Source organism: Solanum verrucosum, unplaced genomic scaffold (genome assembly GCF_900185275.1).
Source record: "Solanum verrucosum unplaced genomic scaffold, falcon-dt-bn FXZP01000236.1, whole genome shotgun sequence".
Lineage (NCBI taxonomy): Eukaryota > Viridiplantae > Streptophyta > Magnoliopsida > Solanales > Solanaceae > Solanum > Solanum verrucosum.
In genome coordinates, this window is record NW_026020806.1 from 583,109 (window position 1) to 601,483 (window position 18,375).

Genomic DNA, 18,375 nt, shown 5'->3' on the forward strand with positions numbered 1-18,375 from the left:
TAAGAATTGAAAAACTTTTAGGACATCCTTAGTGGGCCTTGGGCCGAACCTAATTAGTCGAGCCAGTGAACTTCATATAGTAAATGGTTAAACCAAAAATTGGATGAAAAGTTTGATAAGTACAACAAAGTTAGAAATGATGTCCATTATCTGAACTTGATTCATTCTAACACCATATACTTTTTTTTTTTGTGGTTGTAGATGCATATTATTATCTATTTAGTTTACACACACTTCGACTAATTCATAGGATACGTATCACCTCTCACCAACAACTAAATCTTGATTTGTGGAAAAAAAAAAACCAAAGTGATGATCACTAGTCTACAATATTTGCTTGTTCTTCATTTTTCTTACTTAGGACTTTGCTTATCAATATGTAACATTAATAGCACTCAATATCTAAAAGATCCAGCAACTTTATGGTGTCCTGATAACATGTTCAAGTTGGGATTTTTCAGTCCTGGAAATACTACGAATCGTTACGTTGGTATTTGGTACAACTTCTCAGAAACAACTGTTGTTTGGGTAGCAAATAGAGATAAACCATTGAAAGATTCATTTGGTGTTTTCAAGATTTCTGAGGATGGAAATCTTGTTGTGATGAATGGAATGAAAGATGTTATTTGGACATCGAACATTTCATCTACTTCACACGTTGTTACGAGTTCTATTGCTCAGTTACGAGGAGGGAACCTTGTTTTACTTGACAACTCGAAAAATAGGAACATTATATGGCAAAGTTACCAACATCCTAGTGATACATTTTTGCCTAAAATGAAAATACCTATTAACTCTGTTAAAGCAGGGGAGAAAACAGGGCTAAGATCTTGGAAAAGTCCTTTGGATCCAAGTTTTGGTGATTTTTCGACTAGCATTACCGCGATTCTTCCTCAGCTTTTGATTTGGAAAGGGAAGAATCTATACTGGCGAAGTGGTCAATGGAATGGTCAGGTTTTTATTGGAATAAAGGGTATGCGTAGAGTGCACACTGGTGGATACAATGTTGTTGATGATGAAGAGGGCACTGTCTATCTTACGGGTTTTGTTGAACAAAAAGAACCTAAAAGGTTCGTCTTGGACTCGAGTGGGAACTTGGTACAATCATACTGGGATGGGATTGAGAGGATTTGGAAGTTTCCGTGGTCAGCTATCGAAAATGATTGTGATGTTTATGGAACTTGTGGTCCATTTGGGAGCTGCAATTCATTGTATTCGCCAATTTGTTCGTGTTTAAGAGGGTTTGAGCCAAAGAATATCGACGAATGGGAAAAGGGGAATTGGACTAGTGGTTGTGTGAGGAGGAAAAGTTTGCAATGTGATCAAGAGAAGAACAAAACAAGTACAAAAGATGGATTTTTGAAGATGGGATACATGAAAGTGCCCGATTTCGCTGAATGGTTACCTCCTAAGCTTGAAGATGAATGCAGAAGCCAATGCTTGAGTAATTGTTCTTGCTTAGCTTATGCTTTTGACACAGGAATAGGCTGCATGTCGTGGAGCGGATACTTGATTGACATTCAACAGTTTCAAGCCTCTGGCACGACACTTCACATCCGTGTGGCACATTCTGAACTCGGTATTGATTCATTGTTTCTTGATTTGCCACTGTTCCATTAATGTTTCCAGTAGTCTTACATGATTTGGTTTCGTCTGCAGATCATCACGGAGAGATTAGACTAATCGCAACTCTAGTGATTGTATCGTCTTTTGTTGTTTGCGTTGGTGTGTATCTTATATGGTTTTGGATGTCAAGGCAAAGAGGTAAAATATGGTTTCACTTTAAAAGGAACAATCAGTTAGATGGAAAGAAGATCTGTTTGGGAGAAATTATTAGTAATGTTGGTTTGGATGAGTTGCCAATTTTCAAGTTTGAAGTGCTTGCAATGTCAACAAACCAGTTTCATGACAACAATAAGCTTGGACAAGGCGGTTTTGGTCCGGTATACAAGGTAAACCTGTTTTTTTCTTCGCGTGAACCAATATGTTCCAACTCCGGTTCTTGTAAATGCAACTGTCAAGTAGTATCGTTTACCTGTTTATTGTTCGTAGGGAGTATTAGCAGACGGGGTGGAAATAGCTGTCAAGAGGCTTTCGACTGTCTCAGGACAAGGGATGGAAGAGTTCATGAATGAAGTGTTGTTGATATCTAGAGTCCAACATAGAAACCTTGTTAGATTATTGGGATGTTGCATAGAAAAAGAAGAGAAGATGTTGATCTATGAGTATTTGCCAAATAAAAGCTTGGATGTTTTTCTCTTTGGTTAGTCCTAAAAGAAACTCTTACTCTGCGATATATAGTCAGACCTCTTTATAACAGTCATTTACTATAATAACATTTCACTATAACAGCCAAGTTTCCTTTGGAACAGATTTTAATGTGATGTTCTTTATAATAACATCCAGACAAACGACGTTGTTACAAAGAGGTCTGACTGTATGTTCATTATAGCTTTCCTCTTTTATCTCATGCAAAAACTAAGTTGTTACAGAAAGAAACTGTCTTTCGATGAATGTTTAGATCAAACGCATAAAGGGATGTTGGATTTGAGCAAACGATTGCACATTATCGAATGGATAGGGCGAGGACTACTATATCTACATAGAGATTCAAGAATAAAGATAATCCATAGAGATCTAAAGCCAAGTAATATCTTGTTAGATAATGATTTCAATCCAAAGATTTCAGACTTTGGCATGGCTAGGATTTTCAAATGCAATCAAGATCAAGCAGAGACAAGGAAAGTTGCAGGAACATAGTAAGTATATGTATAGCCATTCAATATGCTAAGTTTTTTTCTTGTCTAAAAGTTCCCACATTAAGCTAATTCGTTGATTTATCGTTGAATTTGCAATGTCTTAGTGGCTATATGGCTCCAGAGTACGCGATCAAAGGGACGTTTTCTGAGAAATCGGATGTTTTTAGCTTTGGAGTGTTGTTGTTGGAAATAATGAGTGGGCAAAAGGTTGCAAGTTTTTGGAATGAGGAGATCTCATTAAGCCTTCTTGGATATGTAAGTTCCTTTAAAACTCTCTTGTACTTAATTGTGAGAAGCAAGAATATTTTGATAAAGAAGTTAATTAGAATCTAACTTTAGAACTTGATATTGAGTGTTATAGCCTTGTGAAATAAGGACATTTTGATAGATCGAATTGAATGTTATTAACGCTCAAAACTTTAGTACAACCTTTTCTGATCCCGTTGAAGGGAAGACCCCATATTATACCAACATCTCTTTAGTTTCTTCGATCATCTAGAGGTGTATATTTCCATTCAGCTTGGATCCGGTATCATTAAGCTTCAAATCTTGAGTGCGTCTCGTTGTTAATTATTGAATAAATCTAAATACCACTAAAACAATTTATTTATTTTTCAGGCATGGGAACTATGGAAAGAGAATGATTTATCAAATTTTATTGATCAAGTGATATGGGATCCCAACTTTGAAATTGTGTTAACAAAATGCATACAAATAGGTTTGTTGTGTGTTCAAGAATTTGCTAGAGATAGGCCAACAGTTTCAAATGTTCTTTCCATGTTTTCAAGTGAAGTTATAAGTCTTCCAACACCATTGAAGCCTGCTTTTGCTAATTTTTATGATGATAATGGAGCTGGTTCTGTAAATTATGTCACTTTGACAAACCTTGATGCTAGATAATTAATATGAAATATTGTGAATAGTACCTAGATAAACATCTAGTTTACCAATTTCATTTTTGCATCTAAATGTTTTTGTTTAAACAAGTGAAAATACATGATCGGAATCAGTCTTTCTACCTCAGAAATATATAGTACGGATATGGTCCGCTTACATTCTACTCTCCCCTCTCCCCACATTCACTTATGGGATTATGATGAATAAAGGCAAGTGGGTCCCCCTCCCCCAAATTTACCATTTTTGTTTGAAATTCAGTCACGTATACATGAACTTCAACGATATAAAATTTCAAACATTATATCTTAAGTTCGACTTTATCAAGACTTACTTCAGATGCCACAAATATCTGAAGTTGTTTCGAAGTGATACGTATGCAAATTTTTTTTTTTTTCATTTTATACAAAGTAAAATAGTAAAGACCCTGCTCTAATACAAAGTAAAATAGTAAAGAGTTTTAAGTTTTATGTCATATCTACACAATTAAAATTAGGTTATATGTAAGACAATATAATTACAGAGAACTCCCTATAATAAATATTTATATTTTCGTCAAAACATCACCAATCAACAAACATCATGTATTCACTATCAGAAAATCGCTAATTTTCAAAAGACGTTCTGTCAAAATTTGACTCATCGATAAGGGGATTTTCGATAGAAAAGTCATCGGAAATGTTACCGATGACTCAATTTCCGAGGGAATATTTTGTAAATTTTCATCGAAAATTAGCGATTCTGTAATAGTGATGATATAATCAATTAAATATATCTTACATATACAACTCAATAATTTTATGGCATAGTAATGGCATCTTTTATTGCACTGAAACCTGTGGTATCTTGTCTTGTTAGCATCCAAGAGACACAAACAAAATAGAGACATTATGCCATAAGTCTTTCTCAACAAATATATTCTGCAAGAAACTCTTCCACAATAGCATGGGATGTTTCATGTTTGAAGATTATTATTTGTCTTTTTATAGTTGTCTTTTTCTCCTTTTTCATCTAAGATTTTATTCTAACTTTTATTTTCTAGGAAAAAGAGATAATATATATAGAGTTATAGAATTACATAACTATGTGTCATGTGTATATTAGATGGTCTAAAGCTAGTTACCACCCTTTTGTCCCTATATTGTACCCTCACAACATTTTTCATTCTAGCTGAGATAGAGTCAGAATTTTTAGTTTATAAGATTCATATCATAATCGTTTTGTTAACTAGGTTATAAAGAGATTATTTATACATGTAGGATAAATTTTTAGTAAGAATATAAGGCTTGAAGATTATTATTTGTTTGTTTATTGTTGTCTTTTTCTCCTTTTGATGTAAGATTTTATATCAACTTTTATTTTCTTATAAAAAAGAGATAATATTGAGTTGTAGAATTACAAAACTGTGTATATTGTATTATTGTATGGTTCAAAATTAGTAACCACCCTTTTGTCCCTATGATGTACCCTTACAACATTTCTTTTCATCATGAAACAAGATAATCTATCAGTATAAAATATAAATTATATAGAAAATTAAATAAAAATAATATGTGTGACTCTTCATATATCACCAAATATTTGTTAATTAATAGTATGCTTCTATAACTTTGTAATTTTAAAAGCCTTATAACCACAATAAATGGGTTGTAATAACATGTTTAAAAACTAAATCATAAATTATACATTTTTTCAGAAAAAAAAACTTTATTAAGCTCCATGTCAAGACGAATTACATCAAATAAAATGGAATAGAGCGAATATACTTCTGATGTTTTGTCTCGTACGACAATAATAACTATGTCTTAATCCCAAACAATTAGTTGGTCGGCTCCCCACCCCCCCTCCTCTAAGCTCTATGTCAAGTCGAATTACATTACATAAACTGAAATGAAACGAATATAGTTTTGATGCTTTTGTCTTGTACATCAGTAATATCTACGTCTGAATCCTGAACAAGTTAGGTCGACTTCCCCCCTTCCCACCCGGGCCCGGCCATTTGTCTCTTAGTAGGAGGGAGAAAACACTTGAGAAACCTCCATTTTTTGAATAAAAAGAGGGAAAAGATTGACAAGATATGAAGGTACAAAATACAATTAAGAAGATGGAAAATTGACAAGGAAAGGACTTGGATTGTCTCATTAAAGTTTGTGATCCAAAATTGTGATTGTACCATACAATATGCCTCTGTTGCTACAGAGACAAACATACCATACCCATAGTTAAAAGTCATACTCAAGTTTTCTATTATTCAATACTTACTTTTATTAGATTTTTCTTTACATTTATGGCTAAAAGATCACCTTTTTTTCATTGAGTACTCTAAGGGATCGTTTGGTAGAAAGTATTAGGAGAAATAGTCCATGTATTATGTATGGTATTATATAGTACTATGTTTGATAAGAATTTGGGCCTATGTATAACTAATCCATGGATTAGTTATACACCCTACATGGTATTAGATGATGTATTACTAATACCTTCTATTTGGAGGTATTAGTAATACATATGATTTAATATCATGGGATAAGTCTATGTAAAGACAAAAATATCCCTCAAATCATTTAAATCATTTTGTTTATTTTCTTGATTTTATGTTTTATATTTGTATTAGTAAATTAATTTAAATAAATTAGCATATAAATTATTAGAGAGAGTTGTTTGTTACTAAATAAATTCAATACAATTTTTGAAATGTGAATTTAACATTTACTAATTAAAAAGGTAAATATATCACCACATGATGTTTCTTAATTGAATGTATAATATATATGTGTGTGTGGTTTTCTAATTACTTGTATTTTGAACAATTTATAAAATTGCATATATATTAAAACTATAACTTGCAATTTTTATGTGTAAATGTAGATGGTTTACTCAATTTTACTAAGTATTGTTTACCGTCTTATCAGTTTTAAAAGTAGATGATTTATCTTTTTAAAATTGAAAAATGTCATTTTGTGAGTGCTAAATTTATTAAAATGACAATTATTTATCCTCAAATAATTCAAGTGAAAAAATAGCAATCATGACAACAAAATTGTTCTTCACCTAGCTAGTTAGAAGGTCATTAAAAAAATAACATTGTCCGGCAATTATCTACCTTGACCCAATTATATAATAATACAAGGGTATAATTGGAAAGAAGCTTTTTATAGAGTTTTAATCTAAACACAAGATGAAGTAGGAAACAATGAACCAAACACTTGATAAAAATAAATCATGCATTACTAATCCCTGCACTATTAATCTCTGCATTACTAATCTCTGTGTTATTAATCTTTGTATCAAACGACCCCTAAGTATCTTGATGAAATTTAGTGACAAATTTAAGAAATTGACACGTATTAAGCCTTTTGCATATGCTCATTAAGATACAACCAACTTATAATCGACTCTACGTTCGACATGTTATGCAAGAATGTAATGTTGTTATTTTAGTGCATCCTATATATACGACTTAAAAGAGATGAATTAGATCGTATCTTATGAGGATAGAAAAGACTTTTTTCCATAGATTAGTTTCTTAATTTGAAAGTAATGTAAATTAAAGTTTGTCAGGCTAGCAGGCCAAAGGAATCTATAACAGGAAAAAATATATATAGCTTTATTTTTGTTATTTTGTTATATTTTTCATTACCCCTAATGATTTTTGTCTCCATTATTTCTCTCAATGTATTATTGTTATTTCTTTGTTTTTTTGTTTGTTTCGTGTTTCATTTTTTTGCATGTAAATAGAATTCAAATACAAACCATAAAATTCTGAAATTTACAACAAATGCATTTCTATATTTGAGAATATTACCAAAGTGTTTCAAAAGCGCGACTATTTTAACGTATGATCTGTTATATTACATATTTTGTATAATTATTTTTTACTATAGCAATTAATAAATACTCATACAACTATCATTGTTATAGATATATATGACTTTATCGAATGTTAACTTTTTTGTTCATTTTTTTCTGAAATTGAAACTCCAAAAAGGAGCAAATTATTCCTTTTTTAAAAGATGCAATATATATGTATAATAGACAAAACTTTGTTAACAAAGCTGCTTAATCGTGCATTTTCCACCATCTTTCATAAAAGCTGTTACAAAAACTTTTAATCATGTTTACTTTGGTCAATGGAAATTTTATTTTATTTTTTTTATAAAAAAACCACTTTCAACTTTTCACTTTTTGTTTTTATAAAAAAAAGTTGAAAAGGAAAATAAAGGTCACGTGTAACTTCATATCCTAAGTTACTCTTTATAAAAGTTCGTTCATGCAAATTACACATCGTGTGTCATGAAATAATCACTCATTATGTTTGATCATAAAATTCTGAAATTCTAATTTTTTTTAAGAATTTAAAAAATAACAATAATATTATGTGTTTACTTTTTCATTCTAAGTTACTCATAAAAAATCAAAAACAATTTCAATTTATATTTAAGATCAAATACCATTCTAATTTTCTCATAATATTTTTCACTTTAAAAATATTTTTTTTTTAAAAAAATTCATAATAAAACATAATCAAATGTCCACTTCGTAAAAGTTCGAAAGCAAAAATAAAATAAAAATAACAACACATTTGTTCATGCAAATTACATTGTGTGTCATGAAATAATGACTCTTTAATTTGTTTTCTTGTGTGAAAGATGTTCTTTTGTTTCTCTCGTCTTATTGCTTCTCTCTCTTTACATGTGTGGGCTCAAAGTAATTATTGGCTTCACTCAAGATTAAAGAATTTCTAGAAATATTTTTTTTATTTAAAAAAATAATATCCATAAATTTAAAATTCTAAATCCACTTATATTATTAATGTAAGGAATTTTATATCATCGATTCTATTAACTTTACTTATTATATTAAATAAATTGTCTTAGTTTCAAGATTACAAATTCATATTAAAAGGAAATTTACTTTCCCGCAAATATTCGTATAAATGATATGATTATATGAAAATTCATTACAACTACAATAATATTAGTCATTTCATTAAAGATTATTGTTTTTTTCAGGCTAACTAAAAATTTAAAAATATCATATAAAACTAAAATAGATAAAGTAATATTTTTCATAAATCACACAATATTTTATCTATATACATAATATTATTTCCTTACAAAACATGTTAAACTAATCGACTAGTAATCACTGACCACCCTTTAGTCTATATGCCGGAGCTATGAGCAAGACTAACTCTTACTTGCTCAAGGTATATAATCAATGAAAACCTTACAAGAAAGTTCATAAAACAAAAAACAAAAAAACTTCAAAAAGCTTAAAAAGATAACTGATTTTCTCAAAAAGAAAGTGCCTTCCCACCTTCCTAAAAAGTCCCCACCCCCACTAGTTACAAGTAGGGTAATATTGTCTTAAAAATTCATCTTTCTTTTTATTTTTATTTTTCACTTTGATCTACAAAAGAATTTTATAGCTACATACAAATTAAAATTTCTTCTCCATGTTGGATAATTCTTCCTCTTCAGAAGCTCTTATTAATTCTGGGGATTCTAATAGAAGGAAAAGAAGACCAGCTGGTACACCAGGTAATAATTATTAACTAGTCTTGAATTTGGAATCAAATTTTCTTTTCTCGAAAAATTATACTGTTTGTGTAAATAGGTTAAAAACGTTGAATCCTGTGTTATAAAGGGGTTTCAAGAATTGCTTTAGGTTAAGAGTTTAAATTCTAGGTGTGACGTTTTATCTATTACTATTTTAAATCTCTTTTTCTATAAATTCTTGACTCTGTCACCATAGTTATAATTAGTGTTTATCCTCTCTTTTTTTTTATTATGATTTTTATATATTTATAAACTGTTGAATCCCTTGATACAAAGAAATAGGGGTTCTAGAATTGCATATAGGAGTGACCTTCTATTAGTATTTTTTTATATAACAAAATTATTACTGTATATAAATTTCTAGCTCAGTCACTAACCAATAACAAGTCTTTGAGTTTTCTTGTTACATTTATAATATTTTAAGGACCTTAATATAAGGTAAAAATCTAGTGAAATGGAAAAGGGGTTAAAGATATGCTTCTTTGTTATAATAACATCTTCTTTGTTATTTATAAACTATTGATTTTTTTTATTATTATATATAAACTGTTGAATCCCTTTGATTATGTTAGATCCGGATGCAGAAGTGGTTTCACTTTCCCCAAAAACACTATTGGAATCAGATAGATATATATGTGAGATTTGTAACCAAGGTTTTCAAAGGGATCAAAACTTGCAAATGCATAGGAGAAGACACAAAGTGCCATGGAAATTAGTGAAAAGAGAAAATCCACAAGTTAAAAAAAGAGTATTTGTTTGTCCTGAGCCAAGTTGTTTACACCATGATCCTTGTCATGCCCTTGGTGATCTTGTTGGGATAAAGAAACATTTTAGAAGGAAACATAGTGATAATAAGCAATGGATTTGTGATAAATGTGGCAAAGGTTATGCTGTTCAATCTGATTACAAAGCACATCTCAAGACTTGTGGTACTAGAGGACATTCTTGCGATTGTGGTCGCGTTTTTTCAAGGTAACTTTATTATTTCTTATCAAGTTTAAATTATGTATAAGTCTTATTGTTGGCAATAGATATATATATCCTTTATGTGACCTGATAGTATCGAAAGAAAAAAAAGTTATATTAGTAATATACATAACTTTAAGTTATATATAACGTCAACGTATAAGAAATTTTAAGAGGACAAGTGAGGCTAGCGATCAAGTGGTTGATCATCTCTACTAACAATCGGTAGATTGAAGATTTTAGTTATGTTAGGAGGTAAATAGGGACACAATTGATCCTCCTATAAAAAGGAAAGAAGAAATTGAGTGAAAAATTAAATAGTTAGTGTGATTAAATTTTACGTCTCATAAAGTTTGCACCAACTTTAACTAGTACTGTTGTAGCAGATGATCTGTCTTATATTTAAAAGAATTACTTGTAACCTGATAGTAAAAATAAAAAGTATATAAAGCAAGAGCAAATCCTTAAACTATTTCTTGTCGAGTTTAATATATATGCTAGCTAGAAGGTATATATTATGGGCGTGAAAAGAACTTAAATGACAGTTAAAATGGGATGGTAGGAGTAACTATTTTGTGGGTTTCATAAAACTAGAGTAGATCCTTCAACTTCTTTTTTTTTTTCAAGTTAAGTTATGTACAGTGTCATATAAGATTTTTTTTTGGGGAGGGGGGGGGGGGGGTGGGGGGTACTGTTAGGTTATCCAAATAATATCCATGTATAAATTGCCTTACAATATTAAATTTATAATTTTAAAAATAAAATATTTTATTAGCTACAACAAATTGGTTTCAGAAATTCTTTTCAGTAACAGTATTATGTATAGTTAAATTCTTTCTCATCATTTTCTTTTGGACTTTAATAAATAAAGGTGGAATATTCCAGAGTTTCAAGATTCCTTTAGCAGTTTCCTAACTACTGTAATGAACATTGTGACTTTCATGGAAATCTTTAACCTTTTCTTTACTCATTTCTTTTTCAAAGTACTCTATTTAAGTTTTTTTTTATATAGTCGAGGGTTTATCGAAATGATTTTTCTATCTTCTAAGCTAGAAATAAGGTCTGTATATATATATTATCCTCCTCAAATTTCATTCGTGGAATTACACGATCTTTCACTATAAAAAGAAATAGAATTAATTTTTTGCGTAGAATATAATTGTTATGTCCGGAATATGTGAAGAGGAGAGTAGTAAACAAACAAACACACATTCCTCAGTCTTTGATACAGTTTCCAATAGAATTATGACTATACTCTAACTAGCACCTAGCCAATGGAAGTGATATATAAACTAGCTAGCCAATAGAATTATGTGCATCTTTGTTTGTGCTGCATATTAATTGACTTTCAGAGTATGATTATTTATGTTATTTTATCTTTTTGAATATTTTTATCATTTTAATTTTAATATCTTTTAATTAAAAAAATGAAAAAAAGATCAGTATATATTAAAATAAAAAATATTATAGATTTTTAAAATTTCTAGCCAAATTTTCTGGCCATTTAGCATTACTCTTTAATATTAATTAGTCTGAATTTAAGTTTTATATATAAGTTGATAATACAGAGATTTGTTTTATACACCGCACCAAAAGAGATATTTGGTAATAATAAATATTGTCGTAAAAATATTTAGTGATAATTGAGTTAACATTATATTGTTCAGCTAAATATAATATAATGACTAGTTAATTAATGTCTGTGAATAGATTTTACATGTAATCATCTGATAAATGATTTAATTATGTAAATATTTTTTGTATATATAAAACTTATATCCAAAATTTTATCCCTTTAGCTTTTCCTTTTTTCACTTTTTCCTTTTCTATGGTAGCCCTAGGAGAGCTAGCCTCTTTTTTTTTTTCTTGTCTTATTACTACCCCTAGATATATACCTAGTTAGCTAACTTTGTTTGCAAAGTTCAAGACACTAAATTATTGATTGGTTATTTATTCTTGATCACAAGCTAATTAATTAATATATATTTGACCATGCATTTTGTAGAGTGGAAAGTTTTATTGAGCACCAAGACACTTGCACTATAAAGAGAATTAGGCCAAATTTACAAACATTGCAACCAACGACTGCTTGTTCTTCAAGTACTAGCCTTTCAAGTGACACAAATTTACCAAAATTAGCCATAATGCCTTTACCAAATAGTACAAATTTAGAACTTGGCCTAAGAAGTACTAGTCATCATGAAAATATTATTGAAGAACCACATTTGAAATTATCAATTGGATCATCATCATCACCAAAAAATGGTCATGATCATGAGGTACTTAATTTGGTTATGGCTGAAAAGGCGTATGCTGAGGAAGCACGTAGGAACGCGAAGAGGGAGATGGAATACGCGGAGAGGGAATTCGAGAATGCAAAGAGAATTAGACAACAAGCACAAGGTGAAATTGAAAGAGCAAAAAAATTGAAAGAGGAAGCTATTAAGAGAATAAGTTCATCAATTTTGGAAATTACTTGTCATGCTTGCAAAAATAAGTTTCAACAAAATGCACCAATTGATAATGTTGATCAGTCTTCTCCACCTATGAGTTACATGTCTTCAGCAACAACAGATGGTGAAAGAGAGCAATGACCCAAAAAATATTATGTAATGTGTTGGTTAGGATTTTTTTTTGTTAGTTGGTATATGTGTTCATTGTATTTTGTCAATTAATGTAGGGTTTTAGTATGTGTTTATTATTATGAATAAGACTCATTGTGAATCATTCCAACAATTATTTCAAATTTTGTTTTTGTTTTTTGGCAATAAGGGGATGATAATACTATGAATTATATATATTTGTTGACATTGATGAGGTGTAGTTGTTGTTTCGATAAGGGACTTGCTTTAGTGGTAGATCTCATAATTGGATTATGTTATGAGCATTTGGGGCATTAAGTGGGCCTTTGGCAATATACATCACTTTAAGAAATATTGAAAGTCGATCTCAGAAAGTCAATTTTATTTGAAAAAATCATTTCAAATTGCAAGTCGATATTAAAAAAAATCAAAAATTAATTTCCCAAGATCAATTTTCTTTTTAGGAAGTCGGTTTTTTTAATAGTAATGAGATTTCAAATATTTTTTATTTTAAATTGATGAAGTTGAAGTTGAAAATGAAGTCAGGTTTGATTATACAATATTTTACGAAAGAGAGAGACAAGAACTTAGTTTATAAGAATTTATTTGATGAAATTGGAAAACAAAGTTTGAAGTACTTTCACATGTTTGAAAACATGTTATGTGGTCTGAATAATTCATGTAATTAAGAGTAAAATAAAAATAATAAGATTCAATATATTTTCTTAAAATCTTTGATTGTGATCATATAATTGATATTGAAAAGTCAATTTGGATAACTTTGAGATCCATATTTTCAGATAATGGTTTCACTCTTTACTATATAATTATGTGTTGTTTGGTCAACAAAGAAAAACATGATATATATATATAATGGCATAACAATATTGTAGCATGATGAATAGTAGGACCAATGTCCATTATAGATTGTTTGTGACAATGTTTATACCTAACTCCATATCTATCATGGAAAGGAGAATAATGTCTTATATATAAAAAAAAAAAAAAAATTATTTTGAACTTTAAAAATGATAAGTATTTTAAAATAGATGATTTTTAGTAAAAACGATAAGTATTTTGAGACACAGAAACTAGTATCTGACAAATACAAAGTCTTTGGTGTCAAGTAGTTTTTTTTCGGTTTCTTAGTCACTAAAGTAGTCGGAAATTGGTGAGATTTGGTTTAGTTTGGTTAATGATGAAGTTGGTCATATTTTCAGTGCCAATTGATATGTCACTCACAACACAAAAGCAGAAAAGTCTCTTTCATAGGCTCACTTTTATCAGTGAAAAAAATTTAATTAATCTCTTTGTTGGAATTTATTTGATTAAATTTAACTTCACGAAGTTTAAGAAAGTAAAAAAATGTGGTTTTAAATTAAAAGTATATTTTCTCTGTCCAACAATAATTGTTGATTATTGACTTCACACACCCCTTAAGAAACAACAAATTATAAGGGTAATGTTACTTCCTCCGTCCTATTTTATATGTCACATTTTTGCTTTGCACTTGCATGCATTAAGAAATGATGTAACTTTACCCTTCTACTCTTCTACCCTTCTACCCTTATTTCTTTAAAATAGGACGGAGGGAGTATTATATTATTCTTTGACTTTATTAAATTTAATGCTTTGAGAAATGTGTTAGATGATAAATAGTATCTAATAGGAAGGACAAAATAATAGACACAAAAGGAAAATTAAATTGATTTTCTAAATTTGACAAGTATTGTTGGACAACTATATTTAGTATATAGTGGACAATTATTATTAAGCAGAGCGAGTATCAAAATACTCTATAATTGTGTGGTTTTAAAGATGTCAAGTAGAATTTTAATGACGAATTGAGGATATGGCAAACCCAAGTCAATCGTGCGGATTTTGAGGTAGTACTCGATATAAGCGATACATATGAAACCTTACACGAATAATCTCACATCAAAAAGGGAAAGAAGAGTGAAATATTATATAAGACGCATCATAAATTCACATGATGATATGTTCACTTTTGGTTCGATTAAATGGCGGAACCAAAATACATTTCAGTAAGGACTATTGGGTCAAAGCAAACAATACGTAATATGGGCTTCACTAAAAGAATGAGGCCCATAACCATAACAAAGCTCGTGAGGATCTAAGGCATATATTGCATGTGAGATTTTTAAGGATATGATCTCAATTAAAAATCAAAATAATATTTTCTTTTTAATACTATTTTCTTTTTAATCAAATTAAAAAGGAATCCCTTGTCTCAATTTATATAATACTATTTTCTTTTTAAACAAATTAAAAAGGAATGTCATTATTTATATTTAGTAATAATTTGATTTCAAGTTATTCATTGTCCTCTTAATGAAACAATTTTATAGTCAAAGAATTTTTGATGACTTATTTTAAACTTTAAGTTTTAAAAGTTTTTTCTTTCCTTTTAAACTTTGTACCCAATCAAACATATTCACGTAAATTGAGACATAAGCTAAAATCTTCAACTTAAAAGCCACAAAAATTAATCTGAGTTGATATATTCTCCCCAAAAATGACTACACTAATTTCACTAGTCAACCTAAGTTAAGAAGATGTCCCCACAACAAAAATAGAACATACACACCCCCAATTTTTCAAAGCATCTACTGTCTTGGACGAAGCGATATCACGTGACAATTACTTTATCAAAAAGTTTTACACGTGCAGAATTGATAGATGAGAAAAGACGTGACACCGCCTGACAATGTTTGACACTTGACACATTGATTAAGTGCCTTATTTTCCTCTTCAAAGTCAAAAGTTCTCTTCTAATATAAATATTGACACTGCATATGAAAAATTCGGTGTACGCCCCGTTGATGATCATTCACTCTTGTTGAAGTTTAGAGATGATAATATTGTAGAAATTAGAGAACCAACAAGTCCAACTACAAAAAATGCATTAGGGACATACATTAGGGAAAAATAGCTATGCATCTTTGCACCTGAGGTGCCATCTAAGAATGTTCTCTTTTGAAATTCCACAGTTACACCTAATGATGCTCCAGCTGCAGTTGCCAATAGGCCAAACATGATCTACATGTCATTAGAGGCGGAGTTAGAAATTTTTGATAATTTGGTATAGAAGAAAATATTTTTCAATTTCTCCATGTTTTATTAGTCGGTGATTTATAAGAAATAATCTGATCTCTACCTCCAAGGTATATAGGAGTAAGATCTGTATACACTCAACTTGTCCACACTTTACTACATAAGATTATGCTGAGTATATTATTGTTGTTGTTGTTCTCATGTTCAATTAGTCAAAAAAAAAATCAAAAATATTTTTTGTAGAGAAACAAGTACCTTGTAAATAACTTTCCTAGTTGATGTAGGGAAAACAAATTCTACAAATAGTATTCGACATTGATTGTATCCTCACCGCCCTTAAGTGAACTGCATCTTCACCCCTACCCTCAGCGGCAAAGTTAAATTTTAACTAAGCGGGTTCAAAATATGAAGAAGTAAACACACGAACAATTTGAAAGGAATCAACATCTACTATATATGGATTAAAAAAAAATTAGTAGTATAAACAATGTATTTTTCGCCGGAAAGGTTCAAATAAACTCCCTCAATCCTAGTTGGCTTCGTTGGGCCTATCCATCCCCACCACCTCACCCTCACATCACATAATATCTGTCTTGATTATGTACAAATGATTTTATGATAATAACTTTTGTTTACTTACCATAAGAAACTCATTTATTTTTTGAAAAAAATATTCCCCCCCCCACCTAAGCCGAACAGTTGCTCCAACCGTATATATAATTGAAAAGAGAAAAGGGAAAATGAGTGAAGTAGCAAATTTAAGTTTGGGATCTTAGTAGCTTAGTTAATTTGTACGATTCAGTTTCTCATTTTCTCTTCCCTACACCTAATGTAATAAAAAAAATATTATTTAAAAAAAAAAAAAACTATAGTTTACCTTGTCAGCAATAAGTTGAACCAAGTGAAACATGTGGTGATCTATGAGTTGTTTCTTTGCTATCATGTAATATGCTGCAAATGGAAGTAGCAATACAGTGTAGCAAATCCCCATTATCATTATACCAAATACGAATCTGAAAAAAAAATAAAAATTATAAGTGAAAATATTATTGATCCTCCTTTTAAAAAAAATAATCTTCATCTTATCAATTTTTAATGAATTTATCAATGCTTGATGATAGGTTAATCAGGAGTTAAAATTTTATATAAAGAAAACATTTATAAAATAAATATACAATTAAGTTGATTATATTGCACAATTTGATTTTTGTAACTATTAATTACAATATGAATAATATTTTTTGTGCTAAAAACAATTTTAATCATATCACATAATAAATTAACATAAAGGAAATGAAAATAATTAAAATAATAATCGACAAAAAATTAAGTGTATATAGTAGGATACCACTTTATGAACTTCAAAAATGATGAATTCTTAATCAAAGAGCTATGTTACACCAATTCTTTTATACACTACAAATATCATATATCTATAAATGTAAATATAAATTGTTGTTATAATATTATGATCATCATTAAAAGGACATTATATTCAATGAAATTGATAAATTGTCATCACTATATAAATATTTTTACCATGCAAATGATTTTATGGATTAGAACCAAAATGTAGTTAGAGATCTCTTCTAAATGAGGTATTAATCAGAATTACTGATCTAACTAATTCAACTTTGTATCGATCAAATATAGAGAAAGGGAGATTAATTATTTACCTGAATGTCTCAAAAAGGTGGTAGTCAATCTGAGTATTCATATAAGGAACTTCATTATTATACATCACAAGTGATGAAATCAACAAAGAAGCTAAGGTTACAACCCTAGCAATTACTACAATTAATGGAATTTTATCTGATGATGAAAATGAAGAAGAAGGCTTTTCATCATAATCATATTCAACCATTTTTTTATTATTATTTTTAATCTTTTCACATGAAAAGCCTCTTCTTCATTAGCAAATGATTAAAAAAAATTAATGGTTGTGTTTATATAATCTTGATCCGTTTTATGTGATATGTTGAAAGAAGACTGATTCAAATTAAGACAAATGTCCTATGTACAAATTAAAGATTTTTTTTGTTATTTAATTTTGGCTTTTAACAATTTTTTTTATAAAATAATATATAAAAGTTTTAAAAAGGTACTAAATGACTTAAACTTGTGCTTGGAAACTAAATTTAGAGATTTATTTTCGTAATTTATTTGAACAATTTATTTATTTAAAATTTGAATTTAATATATAAATTTTAATTAAACAAAAAGCTTTGTTTGTTCAGATAAGAAACAACATTATATTCATTCCCTTCATGTAAGGAAGAGTTCAACAGAAGTCATCTCTCTCTTTGACACTTGTTCTTTCTACCTAAACTTGTGGCTTCTTTCATCAAAGATTAGAAAAGGAGTGACTTTTCATGAAAAGTCTCCTTCTCAAATCTATAAATACGAAGCATTTTCAGAAGTAGTGAATTCAATTAGATATATGTTTCATGTTTTGTTGTATCCTGATAGAGAATTGTTTGTCATCCCTTAAAGAATATACAAACAATAACTCTTGAAATTAAAAATGGTGATATTTCA

General features: G+C 29.4%; 3 protein-coding genes across 3 annotated transcripts; 2 read left to right on the forward strand and 1 right to left on the reverse strand.

The window, feature by feature from the left end:
* Window positions 1-312: 312 nt before the first annotated feature.
* Window positions 313-3,679, forward strand: LOC125813193 (G-type lectin S-receptor-like serine/threonine-protein kinase At1g11330). Its single transcript, XM_049492676.1, has 6 exons — window positions 313-1,579; window positions 1,660-1,952; window positions 2,053-2,263; window positions 2,522-2,759; window positions 2,864-3,014; window positions 3,378-3,679. The coding sequence occupies exons 1-6, from the start codon at window positions 313-315 to the stop codon at window positions 3,657-3,659; spliced, it is 2,442 nt and encodes an 813-aa protein (XP_049348633.1). The 3' UTR covers window positions 3,660-3,679.
* A 5,240-nt stretch (window positions 3,680-8,919) lies between these two features.
* On the forward strand, window positions 8,920-12,926 carry LOC125813141 (zinc finger protein SHOOT GRAVITROPISM 5-like). Its single transcript, XM_049492629.1, has 3 exons — window positions 8,920-9,196; window positions 9,787-10,186; window positions 12,186-12,926. The coding sequence occupies exons 1-3, from the start codon at window positions 9,112-9,114 to the stop codon at window positions 12,772-12,774; spliced, it is 1,074 nt and encodes a 357-aa protein (XP_049348586.1). The 5' UTR covers window positions 8,920-9,111; the 3' UTR covers window positions 12,775-12,926.
* Window positions 12,927-15,599: 2,673 nt separating this feature from the next.
* LOC125813173 (CASP-like protein 4D1) lies at window positions 15,600-17,713 on the reverse strand. Its single transcript, XM_049492656.1, has 3 exons — window positions 17,514-17,713; window positions 16,715-16,850; window positions 15,600-15,822 (listed from the first exon to the last, which is right to left on the reverse strand). The coding sequence occupies exons 1-3, from the start codon at window positions 17,699-17,701 to the stop codon at window positions 15,610-15,612; spliced, it is 537 nt and encodes a 178-aa protein (XP_049348613.1). The 5' UTR covers window positions 17,702-17,713; the 3' UTR covers window positions 15,600-15,609.
* Between the last annotated feature and the right edge of the window lie 662 nt (window positions 17,714-18,375).